A 21,996-nucleotide genomic window follows, 5' to 3' on the forward strand; every position below is an offset into this window, starting at 1 on the left:
ACACATATATTTGTGCCACTTCGAACTAATATATCTCGTTACACAATGCTAGAACATAATCTAGCAGCCATGTAGTCACCTGGTCATCGTCAGCCAGCGTATTGTATTGAACTGAGCTGACCTCTTCTGCTAAACCCATCGTTAGTCGTTTATTCCCCTAGTTAAAGTTTACAGATATATGTTGTGGGAATTCTGTAAATCGAAATGACCTAATCGATACCGATTCAATGACCTTTTTGTGGATTTTCCCTATAAGTCAGCTATCGATTATGACTTCCAGGGACATTCCGGATTCTTTTATCTCGTTTTAGGGGGTCTGAATGAGTTCATTTTCAGTAGCTAGGTGGTTAAAAAGAAATCGCAAACAAACACATGCATGGCGGACAACAGTCCCTGTGAATCACTGAAAATGTACACAAATATGAATTACGCGAATTCTATTTATATTTTGGACAAATTTCCCTCCGTGAATATGTCGGTGCATGTTCGATGCCACACAAGTACTGTCGTCCGCAGTGTGCTGCAGCTAAGAATACTCCGATTATGCAAAGGGGGTTTTGTAGTATCCTGCTATGGCATTGGGTGACTCACGGTGGATGATAACAGTATCGTATATATGCCATCCCAGGTTACCACACAATTATAAGAGCTGACTCAAAAAGCAGTGCGTAACTTATTTTTATCTGTGACATTATCTGCTGCTTTTATCCCGATTTGGTCTGATCTGGTAAGTATTCGACAAAGTCTGACATGCATTATTACGTATACCAATGATGAGTCCCGGGACATCATAACACAATACCACAAGTTACGTTGGAAAGTCGTTTAATATTTCAGTTGATAACGTATTAGAGCTACCCTTACATGAGCAAACAAATTGATCGTGATAAAATACTTAAAAGCTGAATTAAACAAGGTTTAAATTACCATTATTAGTATGGAAACACAGTGCCTCGGAATAAATAACAGCATAGTAAAAACGTTTAAAATTTCGTATTGCAATATTCTTGAATAAATTATTCACTGGATCTTGACATTACTGGTAGGTTTACTTTCCACGGCTTAAGCTTACCTGGAACAAAACAGAAAGAACAGTGTAATGTATAACACTGGGTGCATTGCAAAGAAATGTTTCTGAGTTAGTGTGTTCATGATAGTACACCATCGGGCATTGGTTAAAAGTTATTGTAAACAGTCATGACAAATTACAATTGTACATGTTCACAGATGTTTGCAAAGTGATTTTCAAATTCATTTGTTTGAAAAGGCCCACCAATTCGGTTTACTGTCATGTTATTTGCAGTTTTAATCGGGAAAAAAATGTTAAATGTAATCAATTGTGATGAAATAACTGACAGCTTTCAATGTCCCTTCAATGTCAGGTGGGAAAAAGACGAACTTGTCAAGCTCTGTTGTTGAGTGATTGAACACAAACATTACCAATCGACTAGACATCTTATTAGTTTGTACATTTTGGGATAAAATGTAAGCAATATACTGGTTTATAAATTGAGATTATTTCTGATGGTTCTTTTTGAGATAAAATTGGAAAACTACATGGTAATTTCTTTGTAATATTTAGCTTTCCTGTAAACAAATGAAATAAAAATGTTACAGAAAATACATATAGTGTCAGTGTGAACCATTTCAATACGTATTTTGCAACAAATTGTCCGACGAATAAAAGTCAACTTACTCAAAGGTATCTCAAATAACCACACTTCGCTCATTTTTTAGTTTTAAATTGTAGTCGACAAATTTTAAAGTAAATGTGACAGTGGACTTACCTGGTGCGACGTGTTTTTAAATCTCCAATACCCTCCTTATTCCTACACACTGTGCTTTCACCTCCCAATACTCCTTTCCCATAAATGTCCCAGCAGAGTCCATTATATACTGTAGGTAAAAGTATCCCTGGTGCGTGTAAGTAGAAGTAATAACGTTTAGAGTTAAATGAAATATATTTTTTCAGATTTTCGTTTATTTGACTCTATGAAGCCATCGCGGTGACAAGTTGTTTTTTGATAAACTGCATAACAAATTGAAAATGTAAAAGTAGTGCTGATGATTTAAAATTGTGCGCACGGGGTGACATTCCGATTGTAAACCCATATGGTCCTTCTGGCAGAACTACCTACCTATATTAAAAATAGTCTAATCAGTCTATTGTTCTTATCAAGAAATAGTTTGTGTGTCAAAGTATATTCTTTGCAAGTTGACTTTAGCACTGAATGCCCATAGTACAGTGGCTGGTTATAGGCTGTCACAATGTTCATATTTACTGTAAATATGTTCGTATATTTTCATTATTTTCACATCTTAATATATACATAAATAAAGAAACGGATCAGCTTGTCACACCCAACTTTCTTTTTAAAAGAAAAGAATCACATACTCAGTCTCACACTATGACTGTCCAGAATGACTGACAAGGAACCAGCCAATCACACAAAAACAGATCGATCAACAACCCAACAGCCTCGTCATATAAAATTGCATAATCTTTCCATGTACTAGTTATTTTAAGCGATTAGTAATTCGGTTCTTTCCAGAACACTCGCATGTGGCATGAATAGATTGGAAAATTCCAGAGATACGAAATACTGAGAACAGTCGTTAGGGTACTAGCATTGCAAGTATATCATATTCTGATTGTGTTCATTCGACAGCATACTTTCGCTGATATCCATCGTGAACGTTCAAGATGGCCGATTACCAACTCAACTCAAAGGACAACAGTCGACGCACTGCTATTAATAGACTTCAAGAGACTGCAGCAGAATTTAGAAGTGGTTCACGCCGTCATGAAGTAAGATGTCGGAAACTTATCAACAATCACGAAGTCGAAGCTGATATTAGAAGAGGTTAGTATAAAGCAATATCTCGCAAATTCTCAACCGAATGCAATACCTGGCTGAAATACACGACATATTAATTTACCAAGGCAAATCAGACTAAGGGAGACCATATACTATATGGTACACATACACGCATATACATATACACATGTAGATTTCAAGTAATTTAAAATATAAACTCTATTAGGATATTAGGCCGGCTACAATCACTTATCCCGAAAACATGTGTGAAACGTGTTTCCAAATTGTGTTTCCAAACTGGTATTATACCTAACATATACTATCGTTTGAATACTGCGTTTATTTAATAGTACATTCCCCTGGTTGTGTTTACAGAGCAAAAAGTTTGACCCTCTCATAATTAATCACACCGAAATTTACCAAATATTACGCAATCAAAGACACATATTTACCCTCTATATTTCTTTCCACAGCACTGTTGAATGTATATACGATACCAAGAAACAATACAGTACGTGTACATCCACTGCCAACTTATTGATGCTGTTCCAATTACATATGAACATTGATGATATATATTGGACCACTTCTCTCAAATCCATTGACTACCGTAAAATCTGTATTAGAAGCCGCATCCCTAATAGAAGTCGCACCCATCCTTTTTGAATAATTGAGAACGAAAAATTCATCATTTCTCATATGTTTAGGTGCTCTAATAGAAGCCGCATCCCCTCTATTGCATTGTACCATTTTAATAGAAGCCGCGGTTTCTAATACAGATTTTACAGTACTAATCTAATAACTGTCCAGTACTTTGCTGGCGATGAACTTTTTGTAACAGACAGTTTTTGTGATGTCAATGTGAACAACTTTTAGAGTGGAGAATTCAACGCAGAAGAGATCAGCAGCGTGTTACTGGTTGTACTTACATATTTGAATCGTGCCCACAAGTAAAATGTGTTGTTTTATGTACGTGGTTGATGGACCAACTTTATTCATTAAAGCTATGTGCCCAGGAAATACAAGATTCTACTGTAATCTTTTTTAGTTATTTATTAGCGTAATGGTATAGCCCAGTCTGTTACTCATGATATACCCCAAAAATAACTATTAACCTCTGAAACCATGACATAACTCCCAAATATATCATTAACCCCTGCAAACAAATTGTGTCATATTTTTGTAATACATCAAATTCTGTCCACCGGGTTTATATCTGTGAATTGCCCAGTGTTGTTTATAATTTGACTTCATATCTCTGCTCACCATTTCCATCAATATGGAGATATGCTATCAGGCTGGGCAGTTCAAAATATACAATAAATGTGAAGGTTCACACTGACGGACACTATTCATTGCAGTGTTCCTCTATCTGATGGTATAATATGACATTGTAATGATCGAAAAGCATATTTGAATCGCCTTTTCAATGTACACTCAAGCTTGTGGCTTATGTCAATGTAGTCGTGTACACATTGGGAACGATTTGTTTCGAACCAGAATAATTTTGAACGCTATGTTTCCTGGAAAAGTTCATGGATTACTGAAACTTGTTTTGTAGTATGATCCTAGTAAATATTACAGTCATACAAAACTGGTAAAATGCCATCAAACTCTGGTTATATGCACTTACTAATTAGCTAGTCTGGAAGTAACAGTATGTGAGAAACCCCGATTTACTGGACTCAATAAATGGAAAAAGGGGCACCCAAGCTGTTGTGGAAGTATTAATTAGTGACATAGAAACTTGGATTACTTAGAAACCCCCACATTACGTACAACACACGGACATATCCTTTTCTTGTCATATATTTAATAGTCATGATGGTGTACCTTCTAAAAAATAAATGATCTACATGTCATGTAAATATATTTGGCGAGCTGCTTTCATTTCAGTTTGAGCTAGTCTGTTGTTCCCGACATTGTATCTGCATTGTCGACATAGATAACATCATTGACCTAATTTTTTGAAGCCAGCCTGATTGGTTGTATGAGTATAACTTCATTCCACTCAATACAAGGTATAAGGCACAATTATAAATGAATTAAACAACATAAAAAATTAAATCATGAAATGCAAACTGTCTACTTTGTTGGGGAACTCATTGCCGTACGCACGTGTTTAAATAAGACGTGTCACTTCGATACCATGGCAATAGGTGCATATAAATATAGCATATAAATTGTTAAGTTGTCTCACTATTCATGTATAAAATACGTATGATGATGAGAAATTATTCTTCATTTTGGCACCCGGAGAGGGAAAAAAGAGGGGACAAGTAATATATTTTTATATATTTCCCATGAAAAATCCTAATTGCAATTTATCACCTATTGTTTTTGACATAAATGAGCATTGTTCGTTTGCTTTGTGTGTCCTAGAATTATTTAGATCTCACAATAAAGCTTCAGTTTTTCTAACAGACAGATGTGTCAGCTATTAACACTCCGATTACACAAATTGGGTATTATAGTAGCCTGCTATGGCATGAGATGACTCAGAACAGGCAATACGTGTAACAACATGCCCTCCTAAGTGCCAGACGTTACATTTCAAAAACAGACAATCGAAGAACCTCATGCACAGCAAATATGCCATATACTACCACATGAACTTTTCCTCACATATAAAATACCAATAAATAATAATTTGATCAGATATATTTTGCGATATTATACATTGTGTATATATTAAAATTGTATTGTTCGGCAGTTTTTATGTATCAAAATAATAATTGTTCTAATCGAAAAAAGGGTGTAAGGAAATCCTTGCCCAAAATCTTATATTTATTCAATTCAACTTGAATTTCAGGTTTATTCAAGATAATTGTAATTGTTTGCTTAAATAAGTCGGCCACTTCAAGTCACTCGTTGTAAAGAGGTACTAAAGAATGCCCCTTCCCGGGGGTACTTGGATACCTCTATATATTTCTTGTATTGACAATATGCTTGGACAGTATTTTTTTTACTGGGCCTAGGGCCTTTGTGGGGAAGAGGGCGTCATGTGATACATAATACACGTTGCAATAACGAATATTTGTGAATATATATGACGGTTATCGAATTTTTGTGGGGGAAGATATCAACCGATTCTCTGCGAAATCGAAAAAAATTGCCATCGTACTACAGTCTTTCTGCTCTGAACTCCCAATTGTTAGATAAAACAAGACGAGTGATTGATTGGCAGCACCCGCGTATTATAAAATACTTGACCTGTTTTGAATTGTTTTATTTCACGGTAAATTAATGTGTATTCTGCATTTCATATTTAATATGAATGGGACACAGCCAATTTCAACAGTTTCTCACCATAGTGTTACCATAGTTACCAAAGAATTGTTAAGAATTACCATTGTGATCAAACATATTTCATTTTATTGTATTCGTAACAGTTACAACAGGCAAAAGCCTAATTATAAGAGCTATCAGAGAAAATAAATACATGACAAACAGAATCACTAAAGTCAATGAAGTTACTGAAATCATTAACAATGTTAATAAAAAAAATACCAGAAATAGGTTAAAATAGAAGTTCTTGGGAACATCGAGAAGAAATTCTTCTACGGTATGTGTTATAAATACATTTAAATAAAAATATTAGGTATTTCAAGTGTACAGAGAGTGTTTGCATGAATCGATGTACCTATTGTATTTATGTGGCAGTGACCAGAAATGAGGGCAGTCCCCGTCACATTGGGACACCAGTTTGAAGAAGATACCAAGTATACAAATGATAAAGTTGTCGATTAGTGGTCATAAACAGTTGTAAGAAAATGTGTTTGAAAGTGGTTTCAGTCTCACTAATGATATGATTGGATAATTTAGAATCGTCCGTATGAGGATATTTGCATTTTAAACTCATTTATAACAATTTAAAGAAGCATACTAATTCATATTGCAGGTGTGGATAATGTGAAAACCATATCGTGATAAATTTGAATATATGTTTCAAACCGACGTGTCCACTTTTTGTGATTGTAGTCTTGCCTGATTGGGCTTGTGATTGGAATAGTTTCAGTGTGAGGAAAATAAAAACTGCACAATTAAAAGTGAGTATTTCAAGATAGCATGACTTAGGTGCCAGCATGTGAATGACCAGACTAGCAACGTTCAATGTGAGAATGTCATATATATATATATAGAACCTGTTGTAATTGTCACCCACCAGAACCTCCAGCACGTATAAAATACAGATCAATTACAGGAACACAGTAAAATCAGACAGAATTATGAAATACATTAGAAATAAAATCACTGCAATTCAGCAATCGTCGTGATTGTTTCCATGCTTAAGTTCTTCAGCACAATATGCATGGCTCTGGCTGTGGCTGTGAAATAAAAAAAATGAAATAAAAAAAAAGTTGACACAAATCTAGTTTTTCAATTATCATTTTAAATATACAATTTACAGCTTTCAACATACTTGATAAATCAAAACACTCAAACATTAATATCAAGTAGACAATAAGTTATGTTAGTTATCGGTTCAAGAAAAAGGATAAAATATTATTTTCACCGTACACAGTATTTGTTTCTGGCTTGAAATGAAAATCGCATAGTTTGCATATGGTGCTGTCGTCTGTGGATTAATTTAGTATATATCATATTTTATATGTAACAAAGTGCACAACAATTTTATATTTTAAGTAACTGCACATTTGTTTAAGTTTAGAAACACATTTTAAAGAATACACTGTAAATTGATAAATTTAAAATGTATTTTACTTTATTATTATAGAATAAATTTACTTTTTTCAGACAGTCCTAATATAACAATAACTGATACAAGGAGATAACTTAACAAGCACAATAAAAGCGTCTCTTCCACATTGTCCAGATACTGGAATTATAAAACAAGTCACTATTCAAAATACACTATGAGTATTTGATACTTTTATTTCCGATTCCTTGCGAGAAGGTAAAAAAATCGTGTGCAACTTGACAGTAAATTAATTCACATTAAGCTTGACACAGCTCTAATATATATTAGAATAACGAGACACGTTATGTATACGTCTAAACATTTTATTATAAGCAATAATAACTCAGTCCAAACCCGAACTATTAAAATATGACCATACGCAACGTAACATTCAGTATGATTTCTTGGTACCGAGTCGTAAAATATAAGTGATACGTTAGTAGGAACTGAATATCCATAACTGACAACTAATTGTTTCCCATTGTCCTCACATACAAAAGTGGGCATGTACAGAGCATGTTTCAAAAATAAAATGAATGAAAACAAAATCAAAAACAGTTTTAAATTAATAAAAAAACACATATATACGATGCTTCCTTTATTTGTAAGTATAGTTGCAACATGCGCATATATATATATATATATATATATATATATATATATATATATATATATATATATATATATATATATATATATATATATGAATTATATACCGATATATATCGGTATATAATTCCTGTAAATAGGATATGGTGATTATATGTAAATAAACATTTACAGAGAAACATAGCATGCTATTCAATACTGGCATATAATATACATATGAGATAGTATTTAAAAATGTGTTTTTCTTCTCTTTTGTAATCTTTACTAGCACTTCTTGTACTTATTATTAGTAGTGGATAAATTATTATTATTATTATTATTATTATAGATACATAGATTTTCAACCGTCGCACGTTTGAAAACGTAACAACTGTATTCACGGTAGGCACAGGCGGAGTTACCGTGCCGGGATGCGTGCTGTACGTCGAAGGAACGGACGCATAGAACCGACTGTGGTGTTTTATATTATGAGATGTTCATATTTAAGTGTGATAAATTCATAAATAATTCTATTTTGGGATATAATTTGTAAATATCCTGAATGTAGTAAATATTTTCTTTGTTTCAACTATTTTCTGCGTGGGCTTGTGAAATATTGACAGTGTGGTCTTCTTTTTCAATAACTTTATTATATCCAACCAGAAAGGGACACGTTGTGTTCTAACAAGACAGGTACCGATCATAATAGGTCTTTCTATTATGATAGAGGCCCTTTATAGTTGAGATGGCTATTATCTATTATGGCTACTTTACTTTTTAACAGTGACTTGGGAATTTCATAAAAAAAAGAGAGAAAATATTCATGATTCCTGGTGCGATCCATTTATGTCCTCATATTTATGTACGACATAGAAGTTTGTTGCGAGTTATTTTAGCTCCGTTTTCCACCTTAGAGAGAAATAATACAACTGCAAGATGCACTGCAGGGTAGCTTAAATAACACATTCGTAGGCTGTTTTGTTGCTCCAAATTAACGAACAGTAAATGTCATACATTCAAAGTTTGGCTTCGGGTGTGGCAGTTTTGTTTCGTCATCGTAGAGTTGAGTTGAAAAACAGAAAACATATTTTATTGGCATTTGGAATAATTCTTACATGTAATCAAGATTTTATAATTCACAAATTACTGCTATCACTAACGCAACGATTTTCTTGAGTTCACAAGGGGAAACTGCGTGAATATATAATAACAGTAGCACGCGCTCGTTGACTAGACTCTCTAGACATTGGTGTACTAAAATGAAGAATTCCCGGTAGTAATTCCAGATAAATAAATGAACTGTAGTTGCCTACAACACCAGTAACTAAGGTAGGTCAGTGAATTGGCTTCAACATTCGACCTCAAACATGTCTTTCAAGTAGCAATGTAGTACATTTTCCCTTGCCTCATTTGCATATAAACATTTTGGCGCTTCACAGTACTGAGGTATATCCAGATTAATTGTTTTTTTAAATAAAGTTTTCCCAAATATTTCTTTGACACAGAAAATTATGAGCACAACTCGAGCCGAGAAATACAAATACTTTTTCAAATATATTATATTATTGATATTTGATTTATTTGTTAAGAAAGAAGGGTCATTATGTAGCTTGCTCGCCACGTCACGTGTCCAAAGAATTCGAGAGGTAATTTTATACTCCACATTTGATATAAAAACAGATATATGAGTTGTTTATGTATATACATACATAAATCATACAAATATTTTGTTGACTATAAGATTTATCATGTGTGACGTAATCCAAAATGGCGCCCTTATGATGAAAATCGTGTTTTCTGTGAAAAGTAAAAATGGATACTCACTTTAACCGACGTCAAATTCGTAATCAGCACCACAAATAATGAACATTCTCATGAAGATTAAAGCTGTTATTATCGATATTATTAATATTCAAAATTATCTTGTTTTTAGTTATATGATTACATCATAAATAAACTGTTATATAAGTGTTGATACAGTGAATATGCACCATTTTATACACTACACAGGCATGACTGACAACTATGATTGAAAGAAACTATATCTACTCATCGAATATTAGAAATCTGCTTTTGTTTTGTTCATAAACGAAGTCTTTGGCGTATCATGGTACGACAGTTTAATGAACATTGGGTGTGATTATCATGCATTATCTTTGGTTTCTGCATTGTGTTGTTCTAAATGTTTGCCTTTTGTCTGACTTGCGGTATGCTGCCCTCAACGGTGATTGTGTAATAACTATGAACACTTGTTTTCTTTTAAATAAGGCATAATCTACTCGATTTTGGCAAACAGAATATTTTAACAATCTGTACAGAATTCCTATTGAATTAAAATGCCTGCATATGATTTCGATCACATATGGTTGGTGAAACTACATGTAGCGTGACATAGCGCCCTAGCACCGAAAAACAACCCAGTTAAAACTACTCAGTATCCTGTTTTTATTTCGAACACGGATATAATTGTGCTCAAGGTAGTTGATTGTCATTAAATCTTATCACAACACTGTATGGTCACCTACTAATTTTTGCACAAAAAGACTCATAAAAATGGGGATTTTCGAGTCATTTACTATTTGTTTCTATTGAAAAACTGTGTGTGACTATTCAAAGCGGGGAGTCGTCACCTGCGCATGCGTCACATGACCATAGCATGTCATTGTTTACAAACAAGCGTCTACACGCGGCCTTTTGCGTTTTTAGCATTTGTTATCGTCGCTCAGGACGACCCTCCGTTTCATTTTATTCTAAATTAACGGAATAAAATGTACACTAGCCTCAACTTTAAAAGGCAAACACGAAAAGGATTGGGAAGCTGTTAAATTATAAACGTTAATGTAAGACCGATGTTATACTTTCTAAACTATCCTAAACGATGATGGCTTCCCTTAAAGCAATTTAGACTTTGTCTCGATCTGCGTTAGTTGATTAGACAACTGACGTGAACATATTGGCAAACAGTGTTATCTGTCTGTGAATTGCAAATGGTATGAATTTCAATAACACATTTTGATATGACAGTATAATTTCTCATTAATATATACATTCATTTTAAAATAATTAATCATACCTCAACTTGTAAACAGCACCGCTCACTTTTCTTTTCCCCATAATGGTTGTTCGCGTTGGCTTGATAATTCCCCGTGTGAGTATCTTTCGCCTTGCTTACCCGTAATATTGATGTGAATTGGTTGGGTTTTTCAATCTTTATATGGGGAGAATCTGGTTTGTCCCATGTTACATCTAATGGTGGAGACCCACCGAAGTGCACTTTAAGTTCGAATTTACTTCCATGTTTTACCCATTTGTAGGCATCAATATCAGTTATTATGAAGGGAGCATCTGCAAACATACAAGATATATTTAAAGGGCGGTAGTCGTCGTGCCGCGTCCTGTTCGATATGGGACTCATAGCGACGTATACAACGCGTGTAAAATACATTGTTTATTTACATGAAATTTGAACACGCGCTGCGCGACGACCACCGCGCTTTAAATACAGAATTATCACATGTGTCATGCAAAAAACCATGTGATTAAGCCATGAGATATATTCACCATCAATATCACACATTTCATCGACAATTTGATTGGTCCTTGCACGCAATTTGAAACTATGACGTAATCGACTAACAATCCCCTAGGAGATCAGAATATATTTTGGTCATGACTGTTTAAAATACGGTAAATTCGAATGTTTTCGCAATATACATGATTATATACATATATGATTTCAGATACCAGCCAAATGACTATTTTGCGTTTTAATATCGAAATTGTGGACATCGCCGTTTCTAATTCTCTCAATCTCAGCAACGCATGAGATTTCTTTCTTCAACTGTTCCGTTTGCCTATCTCTCATAAAATGCGTGATACCACTGATAGAATTACCACAAAATTGCGCGCGAAAGGTTGCTAACTTGTACTGCTATAACTAGAAATATATTATTTTAAATGAATTATTTTTTCAAGTTAATCGGACGCGCACACAAAAATAACAGAAGTCACTATACTTTCTTTTCAGAAAATAGTTGCGAATCGAATACATGTGATAGACAGAAAGTCAAAATTCGTGGCCTATGATATCAGATTTATAAAAAAAAGATAAAATCAAGTTTGTTTTAGCAATTTTTTGCACTTACAAGTCGGCGGGCGCAAGAAATTACGCTGTAATAAAATTTATTTTTATTTCCGAGTCATTTTCGGCTTCTGTTCATTCGGTGGGTTCGCGAAACAAGGGATAATAAAAGTCTGGCCTAAAACATAAAAAATACAACACGAAAAAAATAAATATCACAGATCACAAATTTTAAATCCTCTATGTGTATATCTACAACTATATTCGATGTAATATACAATCGCTGACTGGGAAAAAATGAAAAAGTACACGCAGCGATTCCGTCGCTGCGGAACTCAATGTTAACGCCACACAACACTTTATACTTACGCAGGCTCGGCTCACCCATTTTTGTGAAAGTGTCTTACGGCAATTGAGATAAAATAACCGAACAGAAAAGCTGTGGTTGACACACAATCAGCAATATTGATGGGAAGAGAGAGTCCGAACTACCCCAATGATCATGTATGTGGTTTGCTAGCCCCTTTATAGACTCGCTTAAAATGTCTGGAGTTTTCCAGACCTATTATTACCACCGAAGGAGAATCTGAACGTCACAGAGGGCCTGTGTAACCTCGTGATCGACTTTGCAATAGATCAAGATAGCAACTCTCCCAATACAGCATTCCCCCTGAGTCATTAGCTACAAGCAGAAAGTGAATCCCCCATATACGTAGTTCCTATTTTAATATAATTGTCAAACGCTGAACTGACACGTATACGTTTGTAAGTGGAATATTCTAATTTATGTACTATCGTATACATATTATTCATTATCACGCGCCCTAATGCCGAGTCAGGAAGGTAAAACCCATAGTAAATTCCACCTATTACTCGGCGTAAACAGTTGCGTGTCGGGTTTTACCCAGGTTCGACAGAACGCGATAGCCGGAATTTACGTTTGTAGTCATTTCGCCAGAAATAGCATTGCCGGACTACTTTTGCCGTCGCATGACTCACGTATTGTGAAAAATACGAGATTTTTCATTTGCTGTCTCAACCCACTACGATCTGGTTGCATCAATTCGACTGTTGCGATAACTGTTGTGGCACCAAGAGAAAGCAGGACAGTGGATTCAATTTGACGTCAGCGACAACGCTCACACGTATATAACAACCATTTATACTCAGTTCCGAAAAATGGCGGACGATAAAAAGCAACAGAAGGGGGAGTCTGACAACATGAAAAGACTGGCTGCCGCAGCAGCAGACGCGGGAACTCGCAATCGTGTATGTGAAGCTCGCCAAAGAAAGATTATCAATAATCCAGAGGTCCTTGCAGATATCCAAAGAGGTAAGTTTTTTACAATCATGATTCTGTCTGCCATGTTCTAAATTGTAAATGTAGTTATCGGTGTTTTTACCAGCAACAATCCCACTAGTATTCAGTTTACACATTTATATAATTTGTTTTCACTATCGAAGTTGTACCGTGTTAGCGCCTATAATGTGCTTGTGCCTTTCATGGTCGCGGTGTGTTTAGGTGTCGCGGTGTGTGTAGGTGTCGTGGTGTGTGTAGGTGTCGCGGTGCGTGTGTCTGTGTGTGTTAGCCGAACATTTACTAATTCGTAGCTTACAAGCTGGTGTGTAAATCATGGCATACACTCTATATTTTTCTGTTCTAACTTGTGTACGCCAGAATATGGTTTCTATATTTTGATTTGAACGATTTGGGAAAATTATGTCTTGAGTTTTGACATCAATGTTCAAGTTGTAAAACATCACTAGTAATAAATACCATCATATCATATACAACACATGGCAGTTCATTGTTTACTCTTGGCATAGCAAAGGTATTCCTTTATCTTTATAACTATTTATAAAACCAGCAATTCAAAGAACACGGGGCCCAACCTCTCGTTTCAGTTTGAATTGTGAATTTTATAAATATTTATAAACATGAAGGGAATGTAGTGGTTTGTGGGGAAAAAAGCAACAGAGAGAGGAACCATTGAACTTTCGTAACCTCGAAATATCAATATAAATGTGGCAAACTGATTTGTGAGAAAATAATTGTGATATTTTTTCTTGTCTATTTGTTTGTAGCAGAAGAAAAAGAAGCCAAGCGTCTGAAGGAGCAGCAGGGGTGCAGTGAATAATCCTAGTAGTCTGCATTTAAGAAATGACTGTGATTCGAATACTGGATGATAAACAAATGGCGTGTCATCTGTTCGTTCTGTTAAAACGAAAACTCGTCACTTTAAAGAATACTTATTCTCAGGCTATGTATGACCATGACCTTACACCTGGCTATGATGGAAGTATTCAATCGACCCAGAAATGAAACAATTAACTATTACCGCCGAGGAAGCGAAAGCATACGCACACTAAAAAAAACAATTGTGAAATTGACACTAATATATAATGTATAAAGAATTATTAATATCAACTTACCGAATGGAGATATAGTTGTTACCATTCTGTGTACCATCGAACGTGTTTTCACAAAATAAAACAGAAATGTTTTTTTTTTACTTAGTTTTAAGTATGTTCTGTCCTGTAGTGTATAATCCTCCCAGTAGTGATGATCATGCATATGTATTGCCTATATATATATATATATATTCATGAGTCTTGACCCCGTGACCCCGTGTATGTATAACGCGGCGGCTCGGCCAAATTATACGAAACTTCAAATTTGTTAAGTATCCACACATATATTTGTGCCACTTCGAACTAATATATCTCGTTACACAATGCTAGAACATAATCTAGCAGCCATGTAGTCACCTGGTCATCGTCAGCCAGCGTATTGTATTGAACTGAGCTGACCTCTTCTGCTAAACCCATCGTTAGTCGTTTATTCCCCTAGTTAAAGTTTACAGATATATGTTGTGGGAATTCTGTAAATCGAAATGACCTAATCGATACCGATTCAATGACCTTTTTGTGGATTTCCCCTATAAGTCAGCTATCGATTATGATTTCCAGGGACATTCCGGATTCTTTTATCTCGTTTTAGGGGGTCTGAATGAGTTTATTTTCAGTAGCTATGTGGTTAAAAAGAAATCGCAAACAAACACACGCATGGCGGACAACAGTCCCTGTGAATCACTTAAAACGTACACAAATATGAATTACGCGAATTCTATTTATATTTTGGACAAATTTCCCTCCGTGAATATGTCGGTGCATGTTCGATGCCACACAGGTACTGTCGTCCGCAGTGTACTGCAGCTAAGAATACTCCGATTATGCAAAGGGGGTTTTGTAGTATCCTGCTATGGCATTGGGTGACTCACGGTGGATGATAACAGTATCGTATATATGCCATCCCAGGTTACCACACAATTATAAGAGCTGGCTCAAAAAGCAGTGCGTAACTGATTTTTGTCTATGACATTATCTGCTGCTTCTTGCCAATCTGGTCTGATCTGGTAAGTATTCGACAACGTCTGACATGCATTATTACGTAATACCAATGACGAGTCCCGGGACATCATAATACAATACCACGAGTTACGTAGAAAAAAGTAATTTAATGTTGAAGTTGAATAACATACTCAATAGTATTTGAGTCATTCTGAGCATAAAAGTACAAACATCTGTTTCTAAAATTGTAAATAAATAAGTAACCTTTAACTGATAAAATACTTAAAATAAGCTACAGTAAATTAAAATTAAAATGTCCATCACCATTAGTATGATATCAAACATTTGTCTATTTTGTGTTATATTTTCTAAATTTTTAAAATAGCTCCGGAACTATAAATGAGAGTTTTAAACATCTTAATCTTCAGTTGGTCCATCACCCACTACTATGGGTTATAATGTTCCTTTTTCCCGTGATGATAGATGGTCCTGATATTATAGATAGGTTTACCGTCTACTGCTGAAGATTAACTGAGACAAAACAGAACGGACAGTGTAAAACTGGCTGTCATTCAAAGACATTATCCTCAGTTTTCTATTAGGCATTTCGACTTAAACATTACTATACGTTACTGTTTATTCAGTTTCACTTTTTCGGTTTCAATAAAAACAAAATTTAAAACGTCAAAAATTGAGGAAATAACCGACGAATGGCGATTTGTAGAATATACGTTCATACGCATGCGCATAAATTCAGCTATATTGAGTGACTGAACACAAAAACTACCCGTCACTACTTTTTGAGACTCGATCTGGGGAAGGTCGCTCTGTATGCACCACATATTTAGGTATTTATTTCGGCAAGACAAATTACACTGTTTATAAAATGTGTGTCAAGTTTACAGATTTAGATTTATGCATTGTAAGGGTAATCCTGTCTATCGTTCTCCCACGACTTGGTGTCCTATTTGAAAACAAAAGGAAAACCACACCGTGAATACAATCAACAATTCATATTTGGAGCTGGAAGTAAAAATATTAAACTCGTCTAACAGTACTCATGTAAACAGTTTTTAATTACAAGAACAGACAAAATACATCAATCTAAAAAGGCAATACCAGTTTTGCTCGTGAACTTCTAGTCTATATTTCAGTCATCAGAGGGGAAAACATACCAACAACTTCGTTTATTCTTATCTTCAATACAAACGTAAAGTTTCTAAAAATAACCGATTTTTGTTTGCCGTGTAATATAGGGCCAGCATATACGCCGACTCGTACAAAACGCGACACACGATGAACAAATATAATATGTGGGACAAGTTATTATAAACATCAATGGCAATTATACAATCCCTCCCCACCCGCGACATATCAGTACCAATTGAAGGATAAACTTCAAAGGAATGATTACGTCCGTATCCATTAGATTCATTAATTTGAAAAGGATGCATTACCTGCTTCGTAATGGAATGTGACACTCGCTATAGTCGCTTCCATGAGGATTTTTTATCAGAACCCAAAATATTCCATTATCCGTTGGTTGGTAATTGTTGATCGTTAGTCGTGCCTTTCGAAGAGGGCTTTCCAATACAATCCGTCGGATAAGGTCGTTAAAATACCTACTGTCACCATTCCAAAACCAATCTATTTCAAATTCCGGACTTCCATCATACTCTACTTCGAGTACGACCGTCTGCCCTTGCATCGGAGAATATTCATCTGGTAATTTTCTTCTAATATTTGGCTTTCCTGTAAACAAATGAAATAAGAATGTTACAGAACATGCACATAGAGTCAGTGTGGATCATTTCAATACGTATTTAGCAACGAATTGTCCGACGAATCAACTTACTCAAAGGTATCTCAAATAACCGCGATCCGCTCATTTTTTAGTTTTTAATTATCACTTGTAGTCGACAAATTTTTAAGTAAATGTGACAGTGGACTTACCTGGTGCGACGTGTTTTATATCTCCAATACCCTCCTCATCCCTACGCACTGTGATTTCACTTCCCAATACTCCTTTCCCACAAATGTCCCAGCAGAGTCCATTATGCTGCAGGTAAAAGATCCCTGGCGCCTGTAAATAAGAAGTAATGACATTTAGAGTTAAATGAAATTTTTTTTTTTTTCAGATTTTCGTTTATTTAACTCTATAAAGCCATCGCGGTGACAGATTCTTTTTTGATAAACTGCATAACAAATTGAAAATGTAAAAGTAGTGTTGATAATTTAAAATTGCGCACACGGAGTGAAATTCCGACTGTAAACCCATATGGTCCGCCTGGGTGAACTACCTACCTATATTAAAAATAGTCTAATCCGTCTATTGTTCTTATCAAGAAATAGTTCCTGTTGAGATTTTGGCCACTTTCGTATATTTCACTATTTTCACATCTTAATATATATATATAAATTAAAAAATGGATTAGCTCGTCACACCCAACTTTCTTTTTAAAAGAAAAGAATCACATACTGGGCCTCACACTATGTGCGCACGTACACAACGCGGTAATAGTAGTAATACGGACATGTTTCATACCAATGGCCGGAGTTAATAATCATCCACAAGGTTGTATCCAACATGTGTAACTGCAGATCCTTCGTAAAATCACATGACACATGGCAAGTTAACTCACTGTACACACTCCCTCTGTACACCAAAATAAGCAGGATAAAACGCCCACCTACTATTCAGAATGACTGACAAGGAACCAGCCAATCACACAAAAGCAGACCGATCAACAACCCAACAGCTTCGTCATAAAAATTGCACAATCATATTCCATGTACTAGTTATTTTAATCAATTAGTAATTCGGTTCTTTCCAGAACACTCATATGTGGCATGAATAGATTGGGAAATTCCGTAGATACGAAATACTGAGAACAGTCGGTAGGGTACTAGCATTGCAAGTATATCATATTCTGATTGTATTCATTCGACAGCATACCTTCGCTGAGATCTATCGTGAACGTTGTTCAAGATGGCCGATTACCAACTCAACTCAAAGGACAACAGTCGACGCACTGCTATTAATAGACTTCAAGAAAGTGCAGCAGAATTCAGGAGTGGTTCACGCCGTCATGAAGTAAGATGTCGGAAACTTATCAACAATCACGAAGTCGAAGCTGATATTAGAAGAGGTTAGTGTAAAGCAATATCCCTCAAAATGTAATTTCATGTAATTTAAAATATATAAACTCAGTGGACATTTAGGCAGGCTGCAATCCCTTATCCCGAAAACTGCTGAAACGTATTATACCTTATATATACTATCGTTTGAATACTGCGTTTATTTAATAGTACATTCCCCTGGTTGTGTTTACAGAGCAAAAAGTGTGACCCTCTCATAATTAATCTCATCGAAATTTACGCAATCAAAGACGCATATTTACCCTCTATATTTCTTTCCACAGCACTGTTGAATGTATATACGATACCAAGAAACAATACAGTACGTGTACATCCACTGCCAACTTATTGACGCTGTTCCAATTACATATGAACACTGATGATATATATTGGACCACTTCTCTCAAATCCATTGACTACTAATCTAATAACTATCCAGTGCTGGTAATGAACTTTTTGTGACAGACAGTTTTTGTAATGTCAATGTGAACAACTTTTAGTGTGGAGATTCCAATGCAGCTTCCCTTGTCGAAGCGACTAGCGGCGTGTTACTGACTGTACATATTTCAATCGTGCCCACAAGTAAAATGTGTTGTTCTATGTACGTTGTTGCTGGACCAACCTTAATTATTAAAACTATGTGCACAAGAAATACAAGACAAGTCTTATTGCGTTATCTAGTTGTGTATGTGTGGAGCCCGGTCATATTAGTCATGATATTAGTATCTCCGAGGATACTAATAAGTTTTAAGTAACACAGCAAATATTGCTACTATTTCTCATTTTTCTGTTCAATAGTTGCACCAATGAAGGATAATTACTACTAGACTGGACAGTTTTCAAATGAGTGTTACGAATAAAAGCACGAGTTTAAAGTATTCAATAAATGTGAAAGTTTACACAGACACAGATCCATTCATTTCAGTGTTCTTATGTCTAACGACAATGAAAGAACATTTTAATGATCAACAAACATATTCCAATCACTGATAATTCCATTGAATCCTCAATCGCGTCCCATTGACTGTGTGTTTGGACTCAATAATAGGTTCTTGAAATGGTGAAGTTACGTTTGTGAAACACCGCTTCTCCCCCAACACTATTTCGAGGTTCGTGATATTATCTGATGTGTGAGATTCCCGACAGCTCAAATAAAGATCTACTTCTTTAAAAAAAAGTAACTGAAGGAATACACCGATTATGCAAAGGGGGATTTTGCAGTAGCCTGCTATGGCATGAGATGACTCACGGTGGATGATAACAATATGCCATCCAAGGATATATGTATTTGAAGCAAAGAACGGAGAACATTGTGTTATTTAAATGCCACCACCTGTTGTGTCTGAATGGGGATGTTTACGTGTCACCCCTTTTTTTACAAAAGGACAATAAACCAAACTACCGGATTTTGGAGAGTAATTTTCGAGACTTGGCTTTTAATGAAAGTTCCCTCAAATCGTAGATATAAGAACTAAAATTACTAGCATATTCTATTATTTAAATCAATGGCATTATTCTGACAACATAATCCGTGCTATCCATGGTTCTATTTCTTCGCTTTAAAGTCGCCTATCCCAAATATCAGAAGCTGCAATTATTGGAGATTGTTAAGCGCAGACTCAGGAGGCGCCCTAATCATTTATACCAAATTTCATCAGAGCAATCAGGGGGGGGGATTGGCACGAGAGGGCGCCATCCGATATGAATGAAACGTTTCGACGTCAGTCGTCCGTAGCCCACCGTCAAAGCAACAACGTTCCGTTTACGAACAGATGAAATAATTTCAGCAATTTCTTTACAGAATAATCCTCAACAAAACTTAGAAACATTTTATAGACAAATACAGGCTCCAAAATTATGTCTATCGCAAAACAATTCAACCGACAACCAGTTTGACGCCACAATTTCTTGCTGGAGCCCGAGTTCTAGCGTGATTTTATTGCATTCAAAACTGTTCCATTTCAAACTGCGCAAGCACACACACTGTAGTTTCTCGAAATGCATACTAATTAGGTAACTTGTCACTGATAAAAGTCACCGAAAACATTTTGAGCAATTTTGAGCAATAGTACTAAAGTGAAATATAAACGTGCCTCTGCATCCTCCATTAATTTCGTAACTTGCTATGATCATGGTAAAGAGAAAACTTGTGCTTACTTTCAACAGTTAGCTGGAGTCCGATCGAAAACGTGTCTCAAAAAATACCTTTACATCTTTTTTCCGATTATTTTGTTCAGCTCGTAACGATAGAATCAGTCAATTTAGAACTAACATGTATGCTATCGGAAAGCATTTTGGCACAATTTTACTGAAAAGACGAGTTTTTCATTTCTCATGAATATTAATTTATGCAAATAAGACGATTATTTCAACCAATCGTGTCATGCAACCCCCCCCCCCCCCTGAGAGCAATGTAGTAACAGATATGCATAATTACAAGACCAGGAAATAAAGATGATGTATTTGTCCAGACACATTTCTATAATATGAAATTATTAATTGTACATAGATTAAAGGGTGTACTATTGAAAAGTAAGTCAATATCTTACTAATAGTTGTATCGATATTTGCATTGGAATAAGTGTGTGCTAATTATTGTATGGCATGGTCAATCTGGTGTAAGGTATATAGTGTAACCAACATGAAAATGTGTTGATGCTGTTTCTGCAATGAACACGGGAGTTATAATGAATTCGGAGATAAATGTCTCCATTGTTGCAAATCTGTTTGTAATCGATAATCTACTCCTATAACCCATAGCAGCTAAAGCGATACAGTTATCGTAAATTGCACATTGATGCAGATTGTGAAGGAGGGTACAAATTAATTCATTATTCGTTTAAACTATGCGTAGGTGTAATACCCCATACGATGCGTCAGGGTTAGAGTTAGTAACTAACTTCCATTAAACGTGTTTTTTTTTTGTCACAATAAAATTTACAAATTCTGATCAACATGACTACCCATTTTTTTAAACAAAGTTGCGTATCCAAGATTTATGCGAGCGTCCCTTCGAGTCTCTGCCTACACATAAATGTTATTTCGTCTACTGCATTGATTTGACATTGCCGGTAACAATATATATCACCTATCGTATTGCACGTTGCACTAATGTATGTATGTTCGCCAATTATAGAAGGCGTTTATCCGAATCAGTTGTCGATGCACAATTTATTCCCGAGTACCGTCAGGATATGACCACAATAGATGGCGCCCTTTAACCAGATATTGATTTGGGGGGGGGCAACCATTTCAGAAGTACGCCATTAGTGGACCATTCTACTAGTCACTGATTTAAATTTGAATTTTATCAGTAG

The 21,996-nt window shown here is 35.4% G+C and overlaps 3 protein-coding genes and 3 long non-coding RNA genes across 11 annotated transcripts; 3 read left to right on the plus strand and 3 right to left on the minus strand.

Moving 5' to 3' along the window:
• The first annotated feature begins 383 nt into the window (after positions 1-383).
• Positions 384-3,844, plus strand: LOC144355699 (uncharacterized). Its single transcript, XM_078010771.2, has 3 exons — positions 384-727; positions 2,670-2,864; positions 3,293-3,844. Exons 2-3 carry the CDS (start codon positions 2,705-2,707, stop codon positions 3,358-3,360), a joined length of 228 nt encoding a protein of 75 aa, XP_077866897.1. The 5' UTR covers positions 384-727; positions 2,670-2,704; the 3' UTR covers positions 3,361-3,844.
• On the minus strand, positions 809-2,531 carry LOC146750842 (uncharacterized). Its single transcript, XR_014927009.1, has 2 exons — positions 1,788-2,531; positions 809-1,072 (listed from the first exon to the last, which is right to left on the minus strand). It is a non-coding gene; the product is annotated as an uncharacterized LOC146750842 (long non-coding RNA).
• A 3,084-nt stretch (positions 3,845-6,928) lies between the features above and the next one.
• LOC100376779 (uncharacterized) lies at positions 6,929-12,714 on the minus strand. Its single transcript, XM_002736497.4, has 3 exons — positions 12,560-12,714; positions 11,183-11,454; positions 6,929-7,147 (listed from the first exon to the last, which is right to left on the minus strand). The coding sequence occupies exons 1-3, from the start codon at positions 12,576-12,578 to the stop codon at positions 7,118-7,120; spliced, it is 321 nt and encodes a 106-aa protein (XP_002736543.1). The 5' UTR covers positions 12,579-12,714; the 3' UTR covers positions 6,929-7,117.
• A 351-nt stretch (positions 12,715-13,065) lies between these two features.
• LOC146750843 (uncharacterized) lies at positions 13,066-14,707 on the plus strand. Of its 2 annotated transcripts, none has more exons than XR_014929871.1 (2): positions 13,066-13,523; positions 14,279-14,707. It is a non-coding gene; the product is annotated as an uncharacterized LOC146750843 (long non-coding RNA). The 2 variants fall into 2 exon arrangements; XR_014929870.1 differs by having other exon boundaries at positions 13,077-13,523; positions 14,276-14,707.
• A 746-nt stretch (positions 14,708-15,453) lies between these two features.
• LOC100376929 (uncharacterized) lies at positions 15,454-19,584 on the plus strand. 3 transcript variants are annotated; one of them, XR_013421276.2, is made up of 3 exons: positions 15,454-15,606; positions 18,493-18,690; positions 18,964-19,584. It is a non-coding gene; the product is annotated as an uncharacterized LOC100376929 (long non-coding RNA). The 3 variants fall into 3 exon arrangements; XR_013421275.2 differs by lacking the exon at positions 15,454-15,606 and adding an exon at positions 18,238-18,333; XR_438394.3 differs by lacking the exon at positions 15,454-15,606 and having other exon boundaries at positions 18,346-18,690.
• On the minus strand, positions 15,689-17,833 carry LOC102800970 (myomesin-3-like). 3 transcript variants are annotated; one of them, XM_085500883.1, is made up of 3 exons: positions 17,495-17,833; positions 16,999-17,293; positions 15,689-16,505 (listed from the first exon to the last, which is right to left on the minus strand). In XM_085500883.1, exons 2-3 carry the CDS (start codon positions 17,247-17,249, stop codon positions 16,421-16,423), a joined length of 336 nt encoding a protein of 111 aa, XP_085357009.1. In that variant the 5' UTR covers positions 17,250-17,293; positions 17,495-17,833; the 3' UTR covers positions 15,689-16,420. The 3 variants fall into 3 exon arrangements, with proteins under 3 accessions (XP_085357009.1, XP_085357013.1, XP_085357004.1); XM_085500887.1 differs by lacking the exon at positions 17,495-17,833 and adding an exon at positions 17,397-17,486 and having other exon boundaries at positions 15,689-16,072; XM_085500878.1 differs by lacking the exon at positions 17,495-17,833 and adding an exon at positions 17,397-17,486.
• Positions 19,585-21,996: the final 2,412 nt, after the last annotated feature.

This window comes from Saccoglossus kowalevskii, chromosome 1 (genome assembly GCF_978046115.1).
Source record: "Saccoglossus kowalevskii chromosome 1, keSacKowa6.1, whole genome shotgun sequence".
NCBI lineage: Eukaryota > Metazoa > Hemichordata > Enteropneusta > Harrimaniidae > Saccoglossus > Saccoglossus kowalevskii.